General features: G+C 37.4%; 1 protein-coding gene across 1 annotated transcript in view; it reads left to right on the forward strand.

Moving 5' to 3' along the window:
• Positions 1 to 18,794, forward strand: part of SPTA1 (spectrin alpha, erythrocytic 1) — a 76,265-nt gene that overhangs the window by 56,029 nt on the left and 1,442 nt on the right. The window contains exons 40-51 of the mRNA XM_032151897.1: positions 1,638 to 1,736; positions 2,455 to 2,623; positions 3,245 to 3,321; positions 7,950 to 8,159; positions 10,496 to 10,792; positions 11,630 to 11,742; positions 12,907 to 12,924; positions 13,375 to 13,426; positions 15,549 to 15,736; positions 16,647 to 16,700; positions 17,087 to 17,233; positions 17,987 to 18,131. Of these exons, the coding sequence (XP_032007788.1) occupies positions 1,638 to 1,736; positions 2,455 to 2,623; positions 3,245 to 3,321; positions 7,950 to 8,159; positions 10,496 to 10,792; positions 11,630 to 11,742; positions 12,907 to 12,924; positions 13,375 to 13,426; positions 15,549 to 15,736; positions 16,647 to 16,700; positions 17,087 to 17,233; positions 17,987 to 18,131 (1,569 nt within the window). The remainder of the gene's footprint in view (positions 1 to 1,637; positions 1,737 to 2,454; positions 2,624 to 3,244; positions 3,322 to 7,949; positions 8,160 to 10,495; positions 10,793 to 11,629; positions 11,743 to 12,906; positions 12,925 to 13,374; positions 13,427 to 15,548; positions 15,737 to 16,646; positions 16,701 to 17,086; positions 17,234 to 17,986; positions 18,132 to 18,794) is intronic.

Below are 18,794 nucleotides of genomic sequence, written 5' to 3' on the forward strand. Positions count from 1 at the left end.
CGCTTGTTTGTGGTATATAATCATTTTAATGTGCTGCTGGATTCAATATGCTAGTATTTTGTTGAGGAGTTTTGCATCTATATTCAATAAGGATATTAAGGATATTAGGCCCTCTATATTCAGACAGATAGATAGATAGATAGATAGATAGATAGATATTTTGTCTCTCTTGATAGATAGACATTATCTATCTATCTATCTATCTATCTATCTATCTATCTATCTATCATCTATCTATCTATCGAGAGAATTATTGCCTGGCTTTGGTATCAGGGTAATGCTGACTTTGCGAAGGTGTTTAGAAATGTTCCCTCCTCTTAAATTTTTTGAAACAGTTTGAGAAGAATTGGTATTAATTATTTAAATGTTTGATTTAATTCATCAGTGAAGCCATCTGGTCTTGGGATTTTCTTTGTTGAGAGGTTTATTTCTGATTCAGTCTCCACAGTAGTTATATGTCTGTGTGGACTTTCTTCATGATTTAGTCTTGGTAAGTTGTCTGTTTCTAGGAATTTATCTATTTTCTCTAGATATTCTAGTTTATTGGCATATAATTATTTGTAATCATTTCTTGTGATCTCTTTTATTTCTTTGACATCAGTTCTAATGTTTCTTCTTTTATTTTTGAATTTATTATTTGAAAACAGAAGGTGAAGGTGAAGATGTTAAAGATACTTTATTTCACGCAGTATACATATATAAAAACGTGATTCATTCAGACATTCAGTCACACAAAGTCAATCACCTTTCCAGTATTCATTTACCGTTTCTTCAAAAAATGAAATGTAATACAGTCATAATATATAATGTAGTCCATCTTGTTTTACAATGAGTAACCATCTTCTTTTAGTGCCTCAACACCATGAACTGAAAGTTCTTTTATTTTCAAAAGGGATTTTGAAAAAGTATAATAGTCATAGAAATTCTGTTTCTTCCTTTAACCTGAGTTACTATGTTGTATAGGAAAAAAATTGACAGAGTGCTGTTATGACAAGAGGGAGCTGAAGGCAGTAGTAGGAGCAGTGGCAGTGGTGGGTGGTCGTGATGGTGGTGATTATGGGCTTATATAGATATTTCTCTGGAAGGTACAACAGAAGACAAAGTACCACTCTTCATGCTTCAGCCTCACTTCTCTTTTCATTCTGCCAGCTTCACAGACATCATGTTTCCAGAAAGCAGTCAGAGAACTATTGGAATAATTGTCAATGACAGCTCCATGTTCCCCTTAACTTCTCTTTAGGATCAGGGCTTAGTTTAGGATTTTCTTGATACTATTTTTTTTTCTGCTAGACACATTGTTTCATTGAATTAGATAAATCTCAATATGGAGGAATCTTTATATATGACCGCAGCCAAAACCCTCATTCCAAAATCAAAATAAGATTAGTCACATAATAAATTAGAAAGAGTGTCACTTGTGTATCTTTGACTCTTTTTTCCAGTAAGTTGCACTCAGTGACAAGTGAGAATTTGAGAAAGCAATTGAGTATAGTTGTTCCAGAAAAAGTGGGCATTCACCTAGTCTGCCAGTTTCATTGCATCAACCCTAGGGAATAATATCACAGTGAGTCTGAATATGAGTGAATATAGATTTTTCAGCTTTGGGTATCTTGATTCTCACCGACTCATTTATGCAGAGCTTGCTAACGAAGCATGAAGCTTTGGAAAATGACTTTGCTGTCCATGAGACCCGAGTACAAAATGTGTGTGCACAAGGAGAAGACATCCTAAATAAGGTGAGCTAGTTCAGGAATTCCAGCTCAAAATTCCATTCTCCAAAAGGGACTGGCCCAAATGTAGAAATGCTAAGATCATATGCAGAGAGCAGTGCTAAGATCATATGCAGAACTTTAACAATCTCTTCTAAACTGCCTTTTGTTGTTGTTGTGGTTAGCAAATAATTATCTACTCAATTGTTGTAATTCTTTTTTCAAGTTCTTATACATACACATTTCAGTTTTCCTTAAATCCTTTGTTGACATCTTGTTGTCCCATACAGAACATGGTGTTTATAAAAGTCTTATCACTAGCTTTGGCCATAGAATATTATAAGAATTTGAAGAAATTGCTTTCTAAGCCTCTAAGAGGAAAACAACACTGAAACCTCTTTTAAATTTGAGAATCATTTCTTTTTTTAAATGTAGTTTTTAATAAATCCTCATTGATCTAACTGCTATATAAAGACCATTAAACAGAGATGGGTCCCTACCTCCTAGAAACTTACACAAACTAAGAAGGTCACACTTACACAGACAAACATGAGAAGATCATCCAAATGCTGGAATGGAAATGACCTTCTTGGACATGAATGAATAATAAAATAATTACACTAGACCAGAGGACTGTGGTTATATATTTGAAATGAGAGAGATGAGTGCTTTCTATTGGTACTAATGGATTCACATTTCTAGCCCTGCACATTTATAAATATACTTGTCTCTCCCCTTCTCACAGGTGTTGCAGGAGGAAAGTCAGAACAAAGAGATTTCTTCCAAGATAGAGGCTCTGAATGAAAAGACCCCTTCTCTGGCCAAGGCAATAGCTGCTTGGAAGTTGCAATTGGAAGATGATTATGCCTTTCAGGAATTCAACTGGAAGGCTGATGTGGTAGAGGCTTGGATAGGTATGATGTGGCAGGTTCAGGGTCCCTTGGGTTTGAGAAATCCTAATAAATCCCATCCATTTGTAGAATGGTCTCTGGGACTTTTACTGTATGAAAAGAGGTGTTTCCATCACTACTCATTCCTATCCTTTCTGGACAGAATTACACTCACATTTGCACGCACACACACACACACACACATAAACACACATACAAAAATTGAGAAAGAGATAGATATGATGATGCAGTAATTATGTACCGTAACTCCAGAGAACACATTTTTGGGGAATTGGAGATTTTGTGTGTGACATTCAGAAAGGAAAAGCCATAGCAAAATGTTCTAAGAAACAATCTAAAATGTTTGTTTGATTTACTTACAATTCATATCTAATCTACAAATTCTCTTTTTTTTTTCTATGAAGTACTCAAAAGCTCTCATGACCCTAGCTCTGTTTCATTAAGTTTTATCCTGCCTAGGTAGAAAAATGATCCATTGGTCCCACTGCTCACATATTCCAATGAATCATCAACTTTGAGAGTCAAGAAGCTTTCTTGTTGTGTATTGTAAATATTCCTATTCTGCTTCCCAGGACTCAAACAAGACCAAATGTCTTTCTCTTCTTAATTATTTTTGCCTTTTAGCTGATAAGGAAACAAGCCTAAAGACCAATGGCAATGGTGCAGACCTTGGTGACTTCCTCACTCTCCTGGCAAAACAGGTGAGATTGATAGATGTTACGTAAGCCCAAGACTTAATTCACACAGAAGCTCATCCTCCATGGTTATTTATTTCTGAATTTTGGGATTTTATTGTCTGTAGCCTCTGTAAGATTTTCCCTTCTTAATATTAATAATTTCCTAATTATTATTTTTTCCCTCTCTCTCATGAATCTTGCTACTGGGTTTTCATCAATTTTTTTTTTTAGAGAACCAACATTCAGCTTTTTAATTTTTCTCTCGGTTTTTTTTTTTGTGTATTCTATTCCATTAAAAGCTTTTTATATTATTATCTTTTTTTACTTTAATTGGAATTACTTTAATGTTTTCTTTTAATTTCTTGAGATGTACAATTAGATTATCAAAATTTTAGCCTTTCATCTTTTCTAACATATTGATTTTAAATATGTAAGTTTTTCCCAAAGCAAAGCTTTAGCTGCATTCTGCAAATTTTGTCATTTCTTTTATCATTCAGTTAATTTTTTTTTTGAAATTTCTTATTTGGTTTATTCTATTATCTATTTATTATTTGGTAGTGTATTATTTAATTTCAAATATTTGGGACTTTTCTCATTATCTTTTTGACATTTATATCTAGTTTAATTCCACTATATTTTACAAATATATTCTATATTTTTCAGAAAGTTGATTTATATCTAGCCACAGTCTATTTATTGTATATTGTACATACATTTGAAAAGAATGTGTATTTTGCAGTGGTTTGTATTACCAACCAGATTTTCATTTTTAATCATGTTGTTTAAATACTTCATTATTTTTATAAATTTTGAGGATAGGCTAAAAGTTGTGTTGACATTTTGAATTGTGAAATCATCTTGACAAACTGATACTTTTAGTTATAAAATGTTCCTCTTTATCTTGAATTACATTTCTTGATTTAAAGTCTACTTTTTCAGATACAAGTATACTGCACCAACATTTTTTAGTGTCTGCAGAAATATCTATTTCCGCTTTTTAAAACATTTTTATCTCCATATTTTGTATGTCTTTTGTAAATATTATATAGTAGAGTATTACTTTACTTAATTTGATAATTTTAAGGAAAAAGTGAGTCTGTTTATATTTAAAGTATTATAATTAACTCATGAACTTTGGTTTAAAGCTATAACTAAACACCCTCTGCCCCATCCAACCCCTACTCTTTGGTCAGGGATTGAAATGATCCAGGACATAATTTCAGTTTCTTTGAAGACTCACCTTTTTCACTTTGCCCCTGTGGCCTTTCAGGCCTTTCAATGGAAGCCCTTTAACCAGGGCTGCTCCTACCTGATGGGTCCTGAAGTCAGCACTGTGTCACTACTGAAAATTCTAGTTAGGATTTTACATTTTTAGCTACCATTTCTGCTTGGCTTCTAGACTTGTGTCCTATACAGTTTTGGCATCTAAAATGCTTTGAGGGGAAAATACAATATTGACTACTTTTCTGTAGTTTCCTTATTATAGCCCCTCAAATCCTGGCTGCCACAGTTACCCATTATGCCAAGTTCTGTCTCTTTACCTCCATGAGATTGTCAAATGCTCTGAGCAATTGTTACTCCTCACCCTCTAATACTTCCATGTATAAGAACTTGTACAGCTTATACTTTAAAGGGAAATGTGGAGAGACTATTATTTTGACTTCAGTGATGTTCCCTTCTGTCTGGAATTTTAGTCCCTTGAGTTGTAGCTACCTATGTTTCATTCTGATCCATTTCAAGCAGCTGATTTTTTGTACCTTTATCTAGCTATTAATAAAGTTGTCCAATTAGTCAAATACAAGCCACTCTATCAAAACTCAAAGGGGAACTTCCCAAATTTTGTGTGATTTTGATATCAATATTTCTGTAAAAAATGTATTTGTATAATTGGCACATGTAGGATATCTTTTGTTAGTGTACTTCCAAGGCCCCTACTAGTGTACTGTTATTAGTTAGAACAAATAATATAATAAGTAATATAAGACAGTCTTGGAAAGGGTGTGCTGTAGGAAATATTTAGTTTTCATTGTGAAAATTTAGAATGTCATATCATACTCCAATATTTCCTTAATATTAATGTATTAGTCCATTCTCAAGTTGCTAATGAAGACATATCCAAGACTGGGTAATTTATAAAGAATAGAGGTTTAATTGACTCACAGTTCAGAATGGCTGGAGAGGCCTCAGGAAAATTACAATCATGGCAGAAGGGGAAGCAAACACATCTTTTTTCACATGGTGGTAGGAAGGAGCAGTGCCAACCCAAAGGTGGAAAAGCACATTATAAAACCATCAGATCTCTTGATAACTCACTATCATAAGAAAAGCATGAGGATAACTGCCCTCGTGATTAAATTATCTTCCACTGAGTTCCTCCCGTGATGTATGGGGACTATGGGAACTGCATTTTAAGATGAGATTTGGGTGGGGACACAGCCAAACCATATCATTCAACCCCTGGCCCCTCCAAAATCTCATGTCCTCACATTTAAAATCACAATTATGCCCTTCCAACAGTCTCCCAAAGTCTTAACTCATTCCAGCATTAACTGAAAAGTCTAAGTCCAAAGTCTCATCTGAGATAAGGCAAGTCCCTTCTGTCCATGAGTCTGTAAAATCAAAAACAAGTTAGTTACTTCCTAAATACCATGAGAGTACAGGCTTTGGGTAAATATACTAATTCCAAATGGGATAAATTGGCCAAAAGAAAGGGCTACAGGCCTCATACAAGTCTGAATTCCAATAGGACAGTCATTAAACATTAAATTTCCAAAATGATCTCTTTTGACTCCATGTCCCACATCCAGGGCACACTGATGTAAGGAGTGGGCTCCCATGGCCTTGGGCAGCTCCAACCCTGTGGCTTTGCTGGGTACAGCCTCCCTCCTAGGTGCTTTCATGGGCTAGCATTGATTGTCTGCAGCTTTTCCAGGTCCATGTTGCAAGCTGTTGGTGGATCTACCATTCTGGAGTCTGGAGGACGCTAGGCAGTACCCCAGTGAGGACTCTGTCAGGGTCAGGTGTTCCAATCCCACATTTCCCTTCTGTGCTGCCCTAGCAGAGGTTCTCCATGAGGACACTGCCCCTGCAGTAGACTTCTACCTGGTCTGCCCCTGCAGTAGACTTCTACCTGGACATGTAGGTGTTTCCATACATCCTCTGAAATCTATAAAGCTCCCAAACCTCAATTCTTAACTTCTGTGTACATGGAGGCTCAATGGCACATGGAAGCTGCCAAGGCTTGGGGCTTGCACCCTCTGAAGCCATGATCTGAGTTGTACCTTGGCCACTTTTGGGTATGGTTAGAACAGCTGAATGCAGAGCACCAAGTCACTAGGCTGCACAAATCAGGGAGCCCTGGGCCCAGCCCAGGAAACCATTTTCCCTCCTTAGCCTTCTGGCCTGTGATGGGAGGGGCTGCCATGAAGGTCTCTGACATGCCCTGGAGACATTCCTCCCCCCTATCCTTTGTCTTGGTGATTAACATTCAGCTACTTGTTACTTATGCAAATTTCTGCAGCTGGCTTGAATTTCTCCCCAGTAAATTGGTTTTGCTTTTCTATTGCATCATCAGGCTGCAAAATTTCCAAACTTTTATGTTCTGCTTCCTCTTGAATGCTTTGCTACTTAGAAATTTCTTCTGCCAGATACCCTAAATAATCTCTCTCAAGTTCAAAGTTCCACAGATCTCTAGGACAGGGGCAAAATGCTTCCAGTCTCTTTGCTAAAGCCTAGCAGGAAAGTCCTTTATTCCAGTTCCCAACAAGTTCCTCAAATTCCGTCTGAGACCACCACAGCCTGGATTTCATTGTCCATATCACTATCAGCAATTTGGTCAAAGCCATTCAACAAGTCACTAGGAAGTTCCAAATTTTCCCATATCTCTTTGTCTTCTGAGCCCTCCATGTCTCTAGGAAGTTCCAAACCTTCACACATGTTTCTGTCTTCCTCTGAGCCCACTAAACTGTTCCAACCTGTACCTGTTACCCAGTTCCAAAGTCGCTTCCACATTTTCAGGTATCTTTATAGTAGCACTCCAGTCTCTGCTGTACCAATGTACTGTATTAGTTTGTTCTCACACTGCTAATAAAGACATACCCAAGACTGGGTAATTTATAAAGAATAGAGGTTTAATTGACACATTTTAGCATGGCTGGGGAGGCCTCAGGAAACTTATAATCATGGCAGAAGGGGAAACAAACACATCCTTCTTCATAAGGCAGCAGAAAGAAGTGCTGCACAAAAGGGGGAAAAGCCCCTTATAAAACCATTAGATCTTGTGAGAACTCACTATCACAAGAACAGCATGAGAGTAACTGCCCACATGATTCAGTTACCTCCCACTGGGTCCCTCCCACGACATGTGGGGACTATGGGAACTACAATTTAACATGAGATTTGGGTGGCGACACAGTCAAACCAAACCATATCAATTAATTTTATATCTAACATAAAATCTAATTGTAAAATATACATAAACTGGAGCTTTCAGCCCCAAATGTTTGCTTACATCTCTAAGTTATATTTCCTTTTTCTTAATCATCATCTTAATTCTTGCCTAGCTTATCTATGATTAAAATCTGGTGGAACCCAGATGTGAATGACCCTTGCACCATTTTCCTGTTCATGGCCTCTCTCCTGATCTTTCTCAGGACACTCTGGATGCCAGTCTGCAGAGTTTCCAGCAAGAGAGACTTCCCGAGATCACTGACCTGAAGGACCAACTGATTGCTGCTCAACACAGCCAGTCTAAAGCCATTGAAGAGCGTTATGCCGCCCTGCTGAAGCGCTGGGAACAGTTGCTGGAAGCCTCGGCAGTCCACAGACAGAAATTGCTGGAAAAACAGCTGCCTCTACAGAAGGTTTAAAAAAATTATGAGGCATGATCAGTTCTCTGTTACCTGTGTATGAGCCATGAAATTTGGAAAGAGATATTGGAAACTCAGTTTGGATAATACAAAAACCTTTTATTGCATTGAAAGATGTCGGGAAGACATTCTTACTGAGCAAAAAGTAGATTGAAAAGAAGCTTTAAAAAATTTTTTTAGATTGATTGATTAGTTGCATAACTAACTTGAGATGGAAGCCAGGCAAATATAGTGGAAGAGGTAGATGGAACAAGAGGATGCGAGGTCTTTGTGTATGATAGAATTAAAACTGTCAGGAAAAAGTCAAAGTTGTCCCTGTGCTTTTCCTAACCCAAATAAAAGGAGCACTGGACAAGTTGTCATAAAACATGTTCTCACCTTATATCAAGCTTTCCTAGGTTGAAGACCTTATAAAAGTCACTTAATATCTCTAAACCTTGATATCCCCATTTAGAAAATAGAGTAGCATCACCTTTCTATTCTGCCTTTCTGTTATTACTATTAAAAAAGACAATGAATCTAAAAGTGTAATATAAACCCATAAATTCCATATAAATATGTAATCAAAATGTTCCTTCAAATGTTGCCTGGATATCCAAATATCATTGGCTATTGATCATAAAAATATCAATAATCGAAGGAGGCCAGGCGCAGTGGCTCACGCCTATAATCCCAGCACTTTGGGAGGGCAAGGTGGGCAGATCACTAGATCAGAAGATTGAGATCATCGTGGCTAACACGGTGAAACCCCGTCTCTACTAAAAATACAAAAAATTAGCCAGGCGTGGTGGTGGGCGCCTGTAGTCCCAGCTACACGGGAGGCTGAGGCAGGAGAATGGCGTGAACCCGTGAGACGGAGCTTGCAGTGAACCCAGATCACGGCCACTGTACTCCAGCCTGGGCGACAGAACAAGACTCCTTCTCAAAAAATAAATAAAAGGAAATCAGAATGGTCAGTGGAATTACTGAGCACTCCTAGACCCTAAGAATCATTGTACTTGGTAACTAATTAAGTCAAGGAGTTAGGGAATTTAGGAAATAACACATGAGTAAAAGTCAAGTTCTATTCTTAGTTAATTTCTACACTTTTGAAAAACATGGAGCCTACATCAAATAAATCTTAGGTGAAAAATTAAATCAATTAAGTGGGCAACTTTACACATATATGTGCATTCTACATAGGAAGCTCCTTCATATTTTTAATCTTCTTTTTAAAAAAATTTCAAACTGCAACGAATTTTGTTATTTTATTTTCTGATTACAAAATATTTCTAAAATATTCACTCAATCTATAATATTATGAAAAAGATATTAAATATTTTGTAGGTTTCTGTGTCCTTTCTGTGTAGAGGTCATGTTAATTTTCTCTGCATTGATCTATTTTGGCATATAGATTGCTGAAATGAGTACAGGGTCAGATGTAATTGTTTAATACCTTTGAAATCCTCCCTCCATTTGGGCCAGTTTTCTTTTTAATTCTTGTATTTGGGAATGAAAAATTCATTTTTATGTTTGCTCAAGACAAACCTCTTTAGAAGGACGATCTGCTGACCCAAAATCTGTGATGTATTTTAAGTATAAAATTATCTTTGATCACTTGCTGTTTGAAAAAATTCATGCTTTTTCTGTCATTCAGTAATACAGAAAATTCAGAGCTATTCAGAGCACTTGGATAACGCCAGACAGTAATACAACGATACATATATTTGTGCTAAGGATACAGGTTAGAGGGTAGAAAATAAGTTTAAGCAGTGGTTTGAAAAGCTTCGGACATGAAATGAGGCCTGAACAAGGTTTAAAAGGAAGGTAGGAAAATGACGTAGCCTTGTCAAAGAGAAGTCAGTTGGGTGTGGTCTACAGAAGCTTGTAGGATAATAAGATAAAGGAGATAACAGATTTTCTTGGTTTGTTTATTCAATCATTATTTCATCCATTCATTCCATGCCTTTTTTTTTTCATGTTTACTACCTGCCAGGTAGAACTGGAGCATAGACTTTAGAATAGGAAATCATATAATTGAAACCTACCTTTGCTACTTTTGGAATTTTAAAACTGAAATAATTTTAGAAATAATTTGACATCCCTCATTTGTAAATGATGGAAGACTTAAACAATTTCACACAATGAGAAAGTGCCAGAACCAGGGCTCATACCGCTAACTCACATGTTCAACCATTGAAGTACACAGTTCCTACTGGTTTTAGTTCTGCCCTTTTAGATTGGTGGCCCTGCAGATATTTAAAGATAGGCGTTATTTTTATCCTCAACCTTCTCTTCTGCTGAGAGGCTTTATCAGGAAAGATGGTAGTGTCTTTTTTTTCTCTCTGCAGGCTGAGGACCTGTTCATGGAATTTGCACATAAGGCTTCAGCTTTCAACAACTGGTGTGAAAAGGCGGAAGAAAACTTGTCAGAGCCTGTGCACTGTGTCTCCCTGAATGAAATTCGGCAGCTGCAGAAAGACCATGAGGACTTCTTGGCCTCCTTGGCTGGGGTTCAAGCAGACTTTAAATGTTTGCTGGAGCTAGACCAGCAGATTAAGGCCTTAGGTGTGCCTTCTAGCCCTTATACCTGGTTAACAGTGGAGGTGCTGGAAAGGACCTGGAAGCACCTATCTGACATCATTGAGGTAACCTGGAACACGGCAGAAACTTCCTTTCGCTACAGTGAACATAACCACTTTATTATCCAAGTAAATAGACTTTTGAGATAGAAGGAACACTATCAATAATTATACTGGGACAGCAGTCATGAAACACGACTGTCTAAGAAAAACTGGAAAATATGTTTATAATAGGTATACCCTATGCCCCATAATTTGGGCAGTTTCCTGTTTCTGAGTATTGAACAATGATTCTGAGAAGCAAAAAGAAGCCCCAAGACGTGGTTCTAATGATGAGCTATGAATAGTTCATGAGGCTTATACATGTATTCATTGTCTGCATATCCCCCTCATTCAAGGCATTTTCTTTTTTACTTACACCTCCAAAAGTGCCTTGCTATGTATGTATTTTTAACTTTTGTCTGTGTTAATAATGTTCATTATTGAAACTATGAAACATAAAAAAGTGTAATAGAAAACTAACCACAATGTCACCATTTTTAGATAGTAACTATTGTTGCTAAGGGTAGCAGGCCCTTTAGGGCTGCTTTTGTGTTCATTTAAATTAAATTTCCCCAAAAGAAATTATAAAGAGGGGAGGTTTGCTTTTATTACTAGCTTACTTGTTATGGGACTTGGTCTTAGAGGACCCTGCAAGTACTCTTGGGAAATACACAAGCTATCTTTACATTTTAGAGGTGAGAGAGGTTGACTGCATGAAATGTGAGCACACAGGCACATACCTGTGGAAGATAGGTTAGACTTGAGAGAGGAAAGATATGCAGCTGAGCCTAGAAACCAATTCTCATATGGCAAAAAAAGGCCTTCAATGTCAGTCATGTTGTCTGTGATTTGGGGTTTTAGGAACGGGAGCAGGAGCTGCAAAAGGAAGAGGCAAGACAGGTCAAGAACTTTGAGATGTGTCAGGAGTTTGAACAGAATGCCAGTACCTTCCTTCAGTGGATCCTGGAAACCAGGTGTGCTATGCTACATCCCAAACCATGACCCCTATGCCACCATCATTTGCCGTAGGGATGAAATACATGTTTGAAGGGAAGAGGAGAGACTCCGACAGCATGTATTCTGCCCTAAAATCACCATATCTTGCCTATGCTTTATATTTGGAGTTGACTGTTTTCTGAATCAATTCTTGGAAAACCAAGAAATGACAATTTCATCCTCCTGCTTATTATGTACACTTCTGTATTCTCTCCTTGATACTCTCACCTTTCTTTCTGTTGCCTGTAATTTCAGTCCAAAATAATAACAATTTCTTATGTTTGCATGCCACATTGCACTTTACAAAGTACTTCCATATCCATTACCTCACTTAACTGTCAGAGCAACCTTGAAAAGCATACAGAGCAGCTCTTATTAGCTCTGTTTCCAAGTGTGGAAAGTTCAAGTAGATAAATTTACTTGCTCAAGGTCACATATGTATTTACTGGCACAACCAGAAGCAGAATCTTCTATGAATACCTCATATGAAGCTATTCTGTTGTGTACCTACTAAAGTTCTAATGAGAATCAAGTGAGATAATTATGTTAATTGTGCTTATTAATAGCAAACTGTTCTGTACTGGAAGATAACATATGTCACATCTTCTGGGGTAAATGACCTAGAAAAAGGAGACTTAGAAGATGTAATATGTTAGAATACATGGTCAAAGTTGTATCCAGTAGGTGGGTCAAAACTGTGGTGTTTTGAGGGTTAATGTGGTGGTTTAGACAATTCATGATATATACTTTTCTACATACTCACTGACAACGATAAATGAACAAAAAGAAATCCTATACCATGTCTAAACCATCTGACAGAAGGCAGAGAAGACACAGAACACCCTTCTCTTCCTCCTTTCTTGGTGACTTCATCACATCCTGGCAGTGTGTGTCCAACACCAAGCATATTCCTTGACATTGGTGCTCTTTGTCCGGAAGCAAGGAGCTTTATGGGAGACTCTGATCTTTTCAGAGTGGGAGAGGCCTTGGGAACCAGTGGGTGGACAGATTCATGTTTTGCAGCAGCAAAAGATTTAAAATGTTTCATAAGTCTGAGGAAATGAGATCTTTAAAGTAATCCATTTTAACATATCATCTCCCTTTTCTCTCATGTGATTCCTGTTCCGGACCTCCATGTCCAGGGCTTACTTTCTGGATGGGTCAGTATTTTATGTTATCATCATGTTTGTTTTATTATATTATTCTGGAAGAATTTGTTAAGAAAGACTTAGTGCTGAGGCATCTTCATTCCATTGTAATCTGGTAGTATGTAAATAAAAATGTGGAGTGAGAAGGAAAAGCTCATCATATTTCATTCGGCCCTTATACTTCACTAGATGGAATCTTGCCTACATTGCTTAAGTGTGTATTTAAGAAGAATAATTAAGAGGGGTACATGAAAGCCTTCTCCTAGTCAGAGAAGAACTAGGGAAAGTCTTCCCTTCTCATCAGTCTGGCAAGGTTGTGAAAATTTGGCTCTGTGAAATTTTGCTTCATGGAAGCCACCTAACCTTGGAGAAGCTGAAACAGAGGAGCTTTGAGTTGGTATGCATGTATGAAATATTGACCTGTGATGTGATGCATAATGATTTCCTTCGGTTCTTAACTAGATCATTGCTCAAAGAAACAGGAACTCTGGAATCCCAGCTGGAAGCAAATAAAGTAAGTATTGTTTTTTCATTAGCTGAAGATATTGCCAAAATTATAAGGAGTGTAAAAATAATCACTTAAGGGAAACCCAGGTGATACTTTTAGGTATGTATCACCTAAAGTCCATTTTAACCATAGGCCATCACATCATGAATATAAACCTCAGTCTACTTAAATCTCTGAATTTCAATTTCTGCATCTACACAATAGAGTTAGTACCCATTGTAGAGTCACTGTTTGCCCTGAAGAAAGAATTTCATGGGAGACTCTGATCTGCCCAGAGTGGGAGGGGCTTTGGGAACAGTGGGTGGGTGGTTTCATGTTTTGTGGCTACAAAGGATTTAGAACCTGATGATGAAGTAAAGGAGACAATGTAAAAGTGCCTAACACTGGCAAATTTCTGTTATTATATGATGTAGTAAGATGAAACAATTGAATCTAATCATCTCTTGACAATTGAGCGAAGTAATGGGTTAGAACAGTGTTTCTCAACTTTTTTTTTTACTATTATTCTTGCAGGAGAAAAAAATTAAGTAATTACATTTAATTTTTTTCTAACAAAAAAATGAAATACTAAATAATATGACGTCGGGTAGTTTTGACTGTCATCTCACTTGAGTTAAAGTGGCTTTGATCAAAAAAACAAGGAATGATGGATGCTGGTGAAGATGTAGAGAAAGTGGAAATAGTACAGCCACTGTGGAAACCAGCATGGAAATTCCTCAAAAAATTAAAAAGAGAAAGACCATGTGATTCAGCAATCCCATTACTGGGTATATATCTAAAAGAAGGGAAATTAATATATCAAAGAAATATCTGCACTCCCATGTTTATGACAGGAGGTAACAGGGAAACTATTCACAATAGCCAAAATATGGAATCAACCTAACTGCTCATCAATGGATTAATTGATAAAGAAATCATGGTATACACAATGGAATATTATTTGTCCATTAAAAAGTGAAATTCTGACATTTTCAGTAACATGGATGGAAATGAATGTCATTATATTAAGTGAAATAAGCCAAGCACAGTAAGACAAATATTGCATGTTCTCACTCGTAGGTGGGAGCAAAATAAAGTGGATCTCATGAAGATGGAGAGTATATTGGAGGTTACTAGAGGATAGGAATGGTAGGGGGAGATAGAGGAATGAAGAGAGGTTGATTATTGGGTATAAATATACAGTTTGATAGAAGAAATAAGACTAGTAATTGATAGATCAGTAGGGTGACCATAGTTTACAATAATATCTTGTATATTTTAAAATAGCTAGAAGAAAATACTGTGAATGTTTCTAGCATGAAGAAAAGACAAATGTTTAAGGTAATAGACATCCCACATATACTGATTTGATCTTTACAAATTATATGAATGTATTAAATTGTCTTGTATACCCTGAAATATGTACATCTATTATATATAAATAAAACTTAAAAAAAGATGTCAGGCAAATTTGACGTTTGAAGGGCTACGAGCTTTGTTATATACCACATTTTTTTCACTGCACTCCACAATCATCAGAATCAATTCACACTTACCCTTATGAGCAATATTCCCTCACTGAGAAAGCATGGGCAAGATGTAGAAATTTGGCATAAAACATGTCTGTGTGGCAGGAGCAGCCCATGAACATCATCCCAAGTTGATGAAAGCGGCCCAGGAGTGAACACTGTGGAGCTTCAGTGAGCCTGAGAACTCAGCCACAATCAGTGTTGCAGATAAGTCCTAGTGCAGATCACTGTGAGCCAATGATGATGCATGGACTCTGGAAATTTTATTTTTATTTATTGGCTCTCTTGATAGATGACAGATGATAGACAGACAGACAGATAGATGATAGATAGAAAGAATATATAGATATAGATGTATGTGTGTGTGTGTGTATAACTACTAACTCTTAGATTTATATATTAAAGAATACCAGAATGACAAGTTTTATTCACCTAAACTTCCCATTATTTTATAAATGAGGACTACGGAAGTGAAGTGGTTTTCCCGAGTAGTTCATCTTTTCACAGAGAACAAGAAGATCCCTGAAAATAAAATCAGCCTGTTATCTCCTCTTCCACCTCTAGGTTTTGAGCTGGTAACCTGGGCGACTGACTGTCTCTCTTCTCTGTCATTTTTCCAGAGAAAACAGAAGGAGATCCAGGCGATGAAGCGTCAACTAACCAAGATTGAGGACCTGGGGGACAACTTGGAAGATGCTCTGATCCTTGATATCAAATACAGCACCATTGGATTAGCCCAGCAATGGGACCAGCTCTACCAGCTTGGGTTGCGGATGCAACACAACCTGGAGCAACAGATCCAGGCCAAGTATTGAGGGCGTGCGGCCAGAGCAGGGAGGGGTGCAGGTGGTGTTAGGTGTTAGGACCTTAACTAAGGGCGAGAGTTTGGTGCACCAGATAAAAGAGTTGCTTCAGAGAACCAATATTCTGGGTCTTTACTGCCCCACGGAATGACTATTTCTCTTTATACTGAAATCCATCATGAAATAAAAGACAGTGCGCTCCATCCACCTGAGCCTACTCATCACCCATTTGGACAACAACTGACTTTTATACCCAATTTCTCAGTTCTTTCACCATCTTATGTGATCTCTTAGGAAACCATTCCCTTTCACAGAATTTTATCTAAAATGTAATGTCTAAAATAAAAGAAACATTTAAAGTGTGGCCAAATAGAGCAGAAGGGCAGAAACTCATTTTCTAGATAAATTCACTGTATCAAAGCAGCTCTAGGTCTCAATAGCATTTTGGCAACATTTTTATCTAGATTAGGATTGGCAAACTTTTTCTGTAAATGGTCTGATAATAAATAATTTAACTTTGTAAGGCACATATATTTTCTGCTGTAACTCCTTGATTCTGCTGTTGTAGTGAAAAAAGCAGCTATGATAAGTGAATGACCGTGGCCATGTTCCAATAAAGCTTTATATATGGACATTGAAATTTAAATTTTATGTAATTTTCATGTTTCAAAAAATTTTCTTTTGATTATCTTCAACCATATGAAAATGTAAAATCTACTCTGGGCTCATGGACTGTACAAAAGCAGGTGGCAGCCTAGATTTGGCCTATGGACTATAGTTTGCCAGCTCTTGAACTAGATGACTCCAATAGCAAATTGTCCATTAAAATTCCTCTCTCTTTCATGTGGCTTTTGTTCTGCTAACCTGTGTTTTATTTACAGGGTAAATTCATGTTTTTTTTTTTTTTTCTTTCAGGGACACCATAGGTGTGAGTGAAGAGACTCTAAAGGAGTTTAGCACAATCTATAAGTGAGTATAATTTCATAGTTAACTGCTTCTTTGTTTTTCAGACTATTCAGAATGAGTCTACAAATAATGTTTCTCTCACTCTATGAGGCTTGGTGGAATCTTAAATGAAGATCTAGATATGCTCATTAGCTCCAGTCATGGCTTTCTGTGAGATTTTCAGACTTCAAAAATTACATTTCTTCATTCTCAATGTTTTATGCTTTTCTCTCTATCCATTAGGTTAAAAAAAATGTACATGACACAGACAGGCTTTCTATTCAGTCCTCTGATAGTTTTATGACAGGTCAATAAAGCTTCAGCTGACACAATAAGACATATTCCTTTCCGTTCTCACTTGGTTTTTCTATTGAGCTTGATAATTTTTTTTTTCTTTTTTTATTCTTTAGACACTTTGATGAGAATTTGACAGGGCGCCTGACTCACAAAGAGTTCCGGTCCTGCCTGAGAGGACTCAATTACTACTTGCCCATGGTGGAGGAGGATGAACGTGAGCCCAAGTTTGAGAAGTTCCTGGATGCTGTGGATCCAGGGAGGTAGGAACAAGACTAAGGGTCAGACCGCAGCAGGGATGGGAGTTTGGAGGGAGAAGCACAGAGAGTAAAATGATCCATAAAACATGAAATTAACTCATCTGAAAATAGGAAGAAATAGGCAACCATAAATGAATTAGGCAGCTCTTGGTGCCCTTTCAAGATTAGCTCAGCAGTGAATGGTGCTAACTTTAACTCATAGCTTTACAATTTCTCCAATTCATGATTTATGTTCAATCTATGAATTTCAGCTACTTCTGAGGATGAGACTAGAGAGAAGAATCCCTTCATGTATGTGAGATTTTTAAGGAGACATAGGTGATTCAGAGACCAACACATGGGGTTGGGGTTGTTATGTGCTTATGGGAGTGTGTTAGAATCATCAAGAGATTAGGTTACTGTTAGGGAATAATTCTTGCTAATACTAAAAACCAAAGAAGACCAGAAATTATTTGAGGACTGGTGCTGATGGGAAATTTCAAAATTCACCGAGAATCAGGCTGAATGACCCATGTTGAAACAGTCTGGAGCTTAGTAATATTTAGTAATATTTGGCTTAGTAATGTTTGTCTGTAAGAGGGTGATGAAGGGGAGCCAAAATGGAGAGCATAACCCATCTCATCCCAGAAAGCTTAGTTGGAAGAGGCACTTGGAGAATCTGGCTTTCCTCTGTTTCTGAGACACTGAGTAGGATAAAAAAGGGGCCTTCCTTCTCTGCCTTAAGAAGGCTCAGCTCCTGATCCATTTTTCCCACAGGAAGGGCTATGTCTCACTGGAGGACTATACCGCTTTCCTGATTGACAAGGAGTCAGAAAACATCAAGTCCAGTGATGAAATAGAGAATGCCTTCCAAGCCCTGGCAGAGGGCAAGTCATATATTACCAAAGAAGACATGAAGCAGGTCCGATTCTGGTTGCTTCCCCTACTACACTGTCATTCTAATTTGAATTTTGGTCATCTCAGGCCCAGTGGCCTACTTTGAAAAAACCCACTCACTTTTTTTTTTTCAGATCTCCCCTTTCACAAAATGTCATTTGCTTTGGTAACCACTTCATTTTGTCTTGACCCAACTCAAAAACGTACTGTGGTACTCTATTGAATGTGAGAATCAGTTCAAAATCTGCAACTCAGTTTTTAAGGCTACTTCTTTTTTTTTCTCATTAATTCAAAGAGCATTTATTGAGTGCTTACTATGTTCCAGGCACGAGGAGTGCAAACTTTAGTAAGACACGGTCCCTAAATTCAGGTGTAGTGGGGAAGACAGAACTTTACAAGTTAAAAACACTGTAACAGAAGCAAACACATCTGTCATGGGAACAAAGATGTGGGGAATTTTATTACAACCAGAAGTAATCTCTCTTCTCTCTGATTCCAAGAGCTTTCTTCATTCCTCTCCTTAAAATACTTGCATCAGGGAAGGTATCATCTATGATTAACACAGGGTGAGTGTTGAAAGACGTGCAGGAACTCATCAAGTCACCAAAGGAGAGCCCAAGTGTTTCAGGCAAAGTCAAGTGTGTGTGCAAAGGAACTTGAAAAAACAGATTTTCCTAATACCTAAAGC

This window comes from Hylobates moloch, unplaced genomic scaffold (assembly GCF_009828535.3).
Source record: "Hylobates moloch isolate HMO894 unplaced genomic scaffold, HMol_V3 SCAFFOLD_5, whole genome shotgun sequence".
Classification (NCBI taxonomy): domain Eukaryota; kingdom Metazoa; phylum Chordata; class Mammalia; order Primates; family Hylobatidae; genus Hylobates; species Hylobates moloch.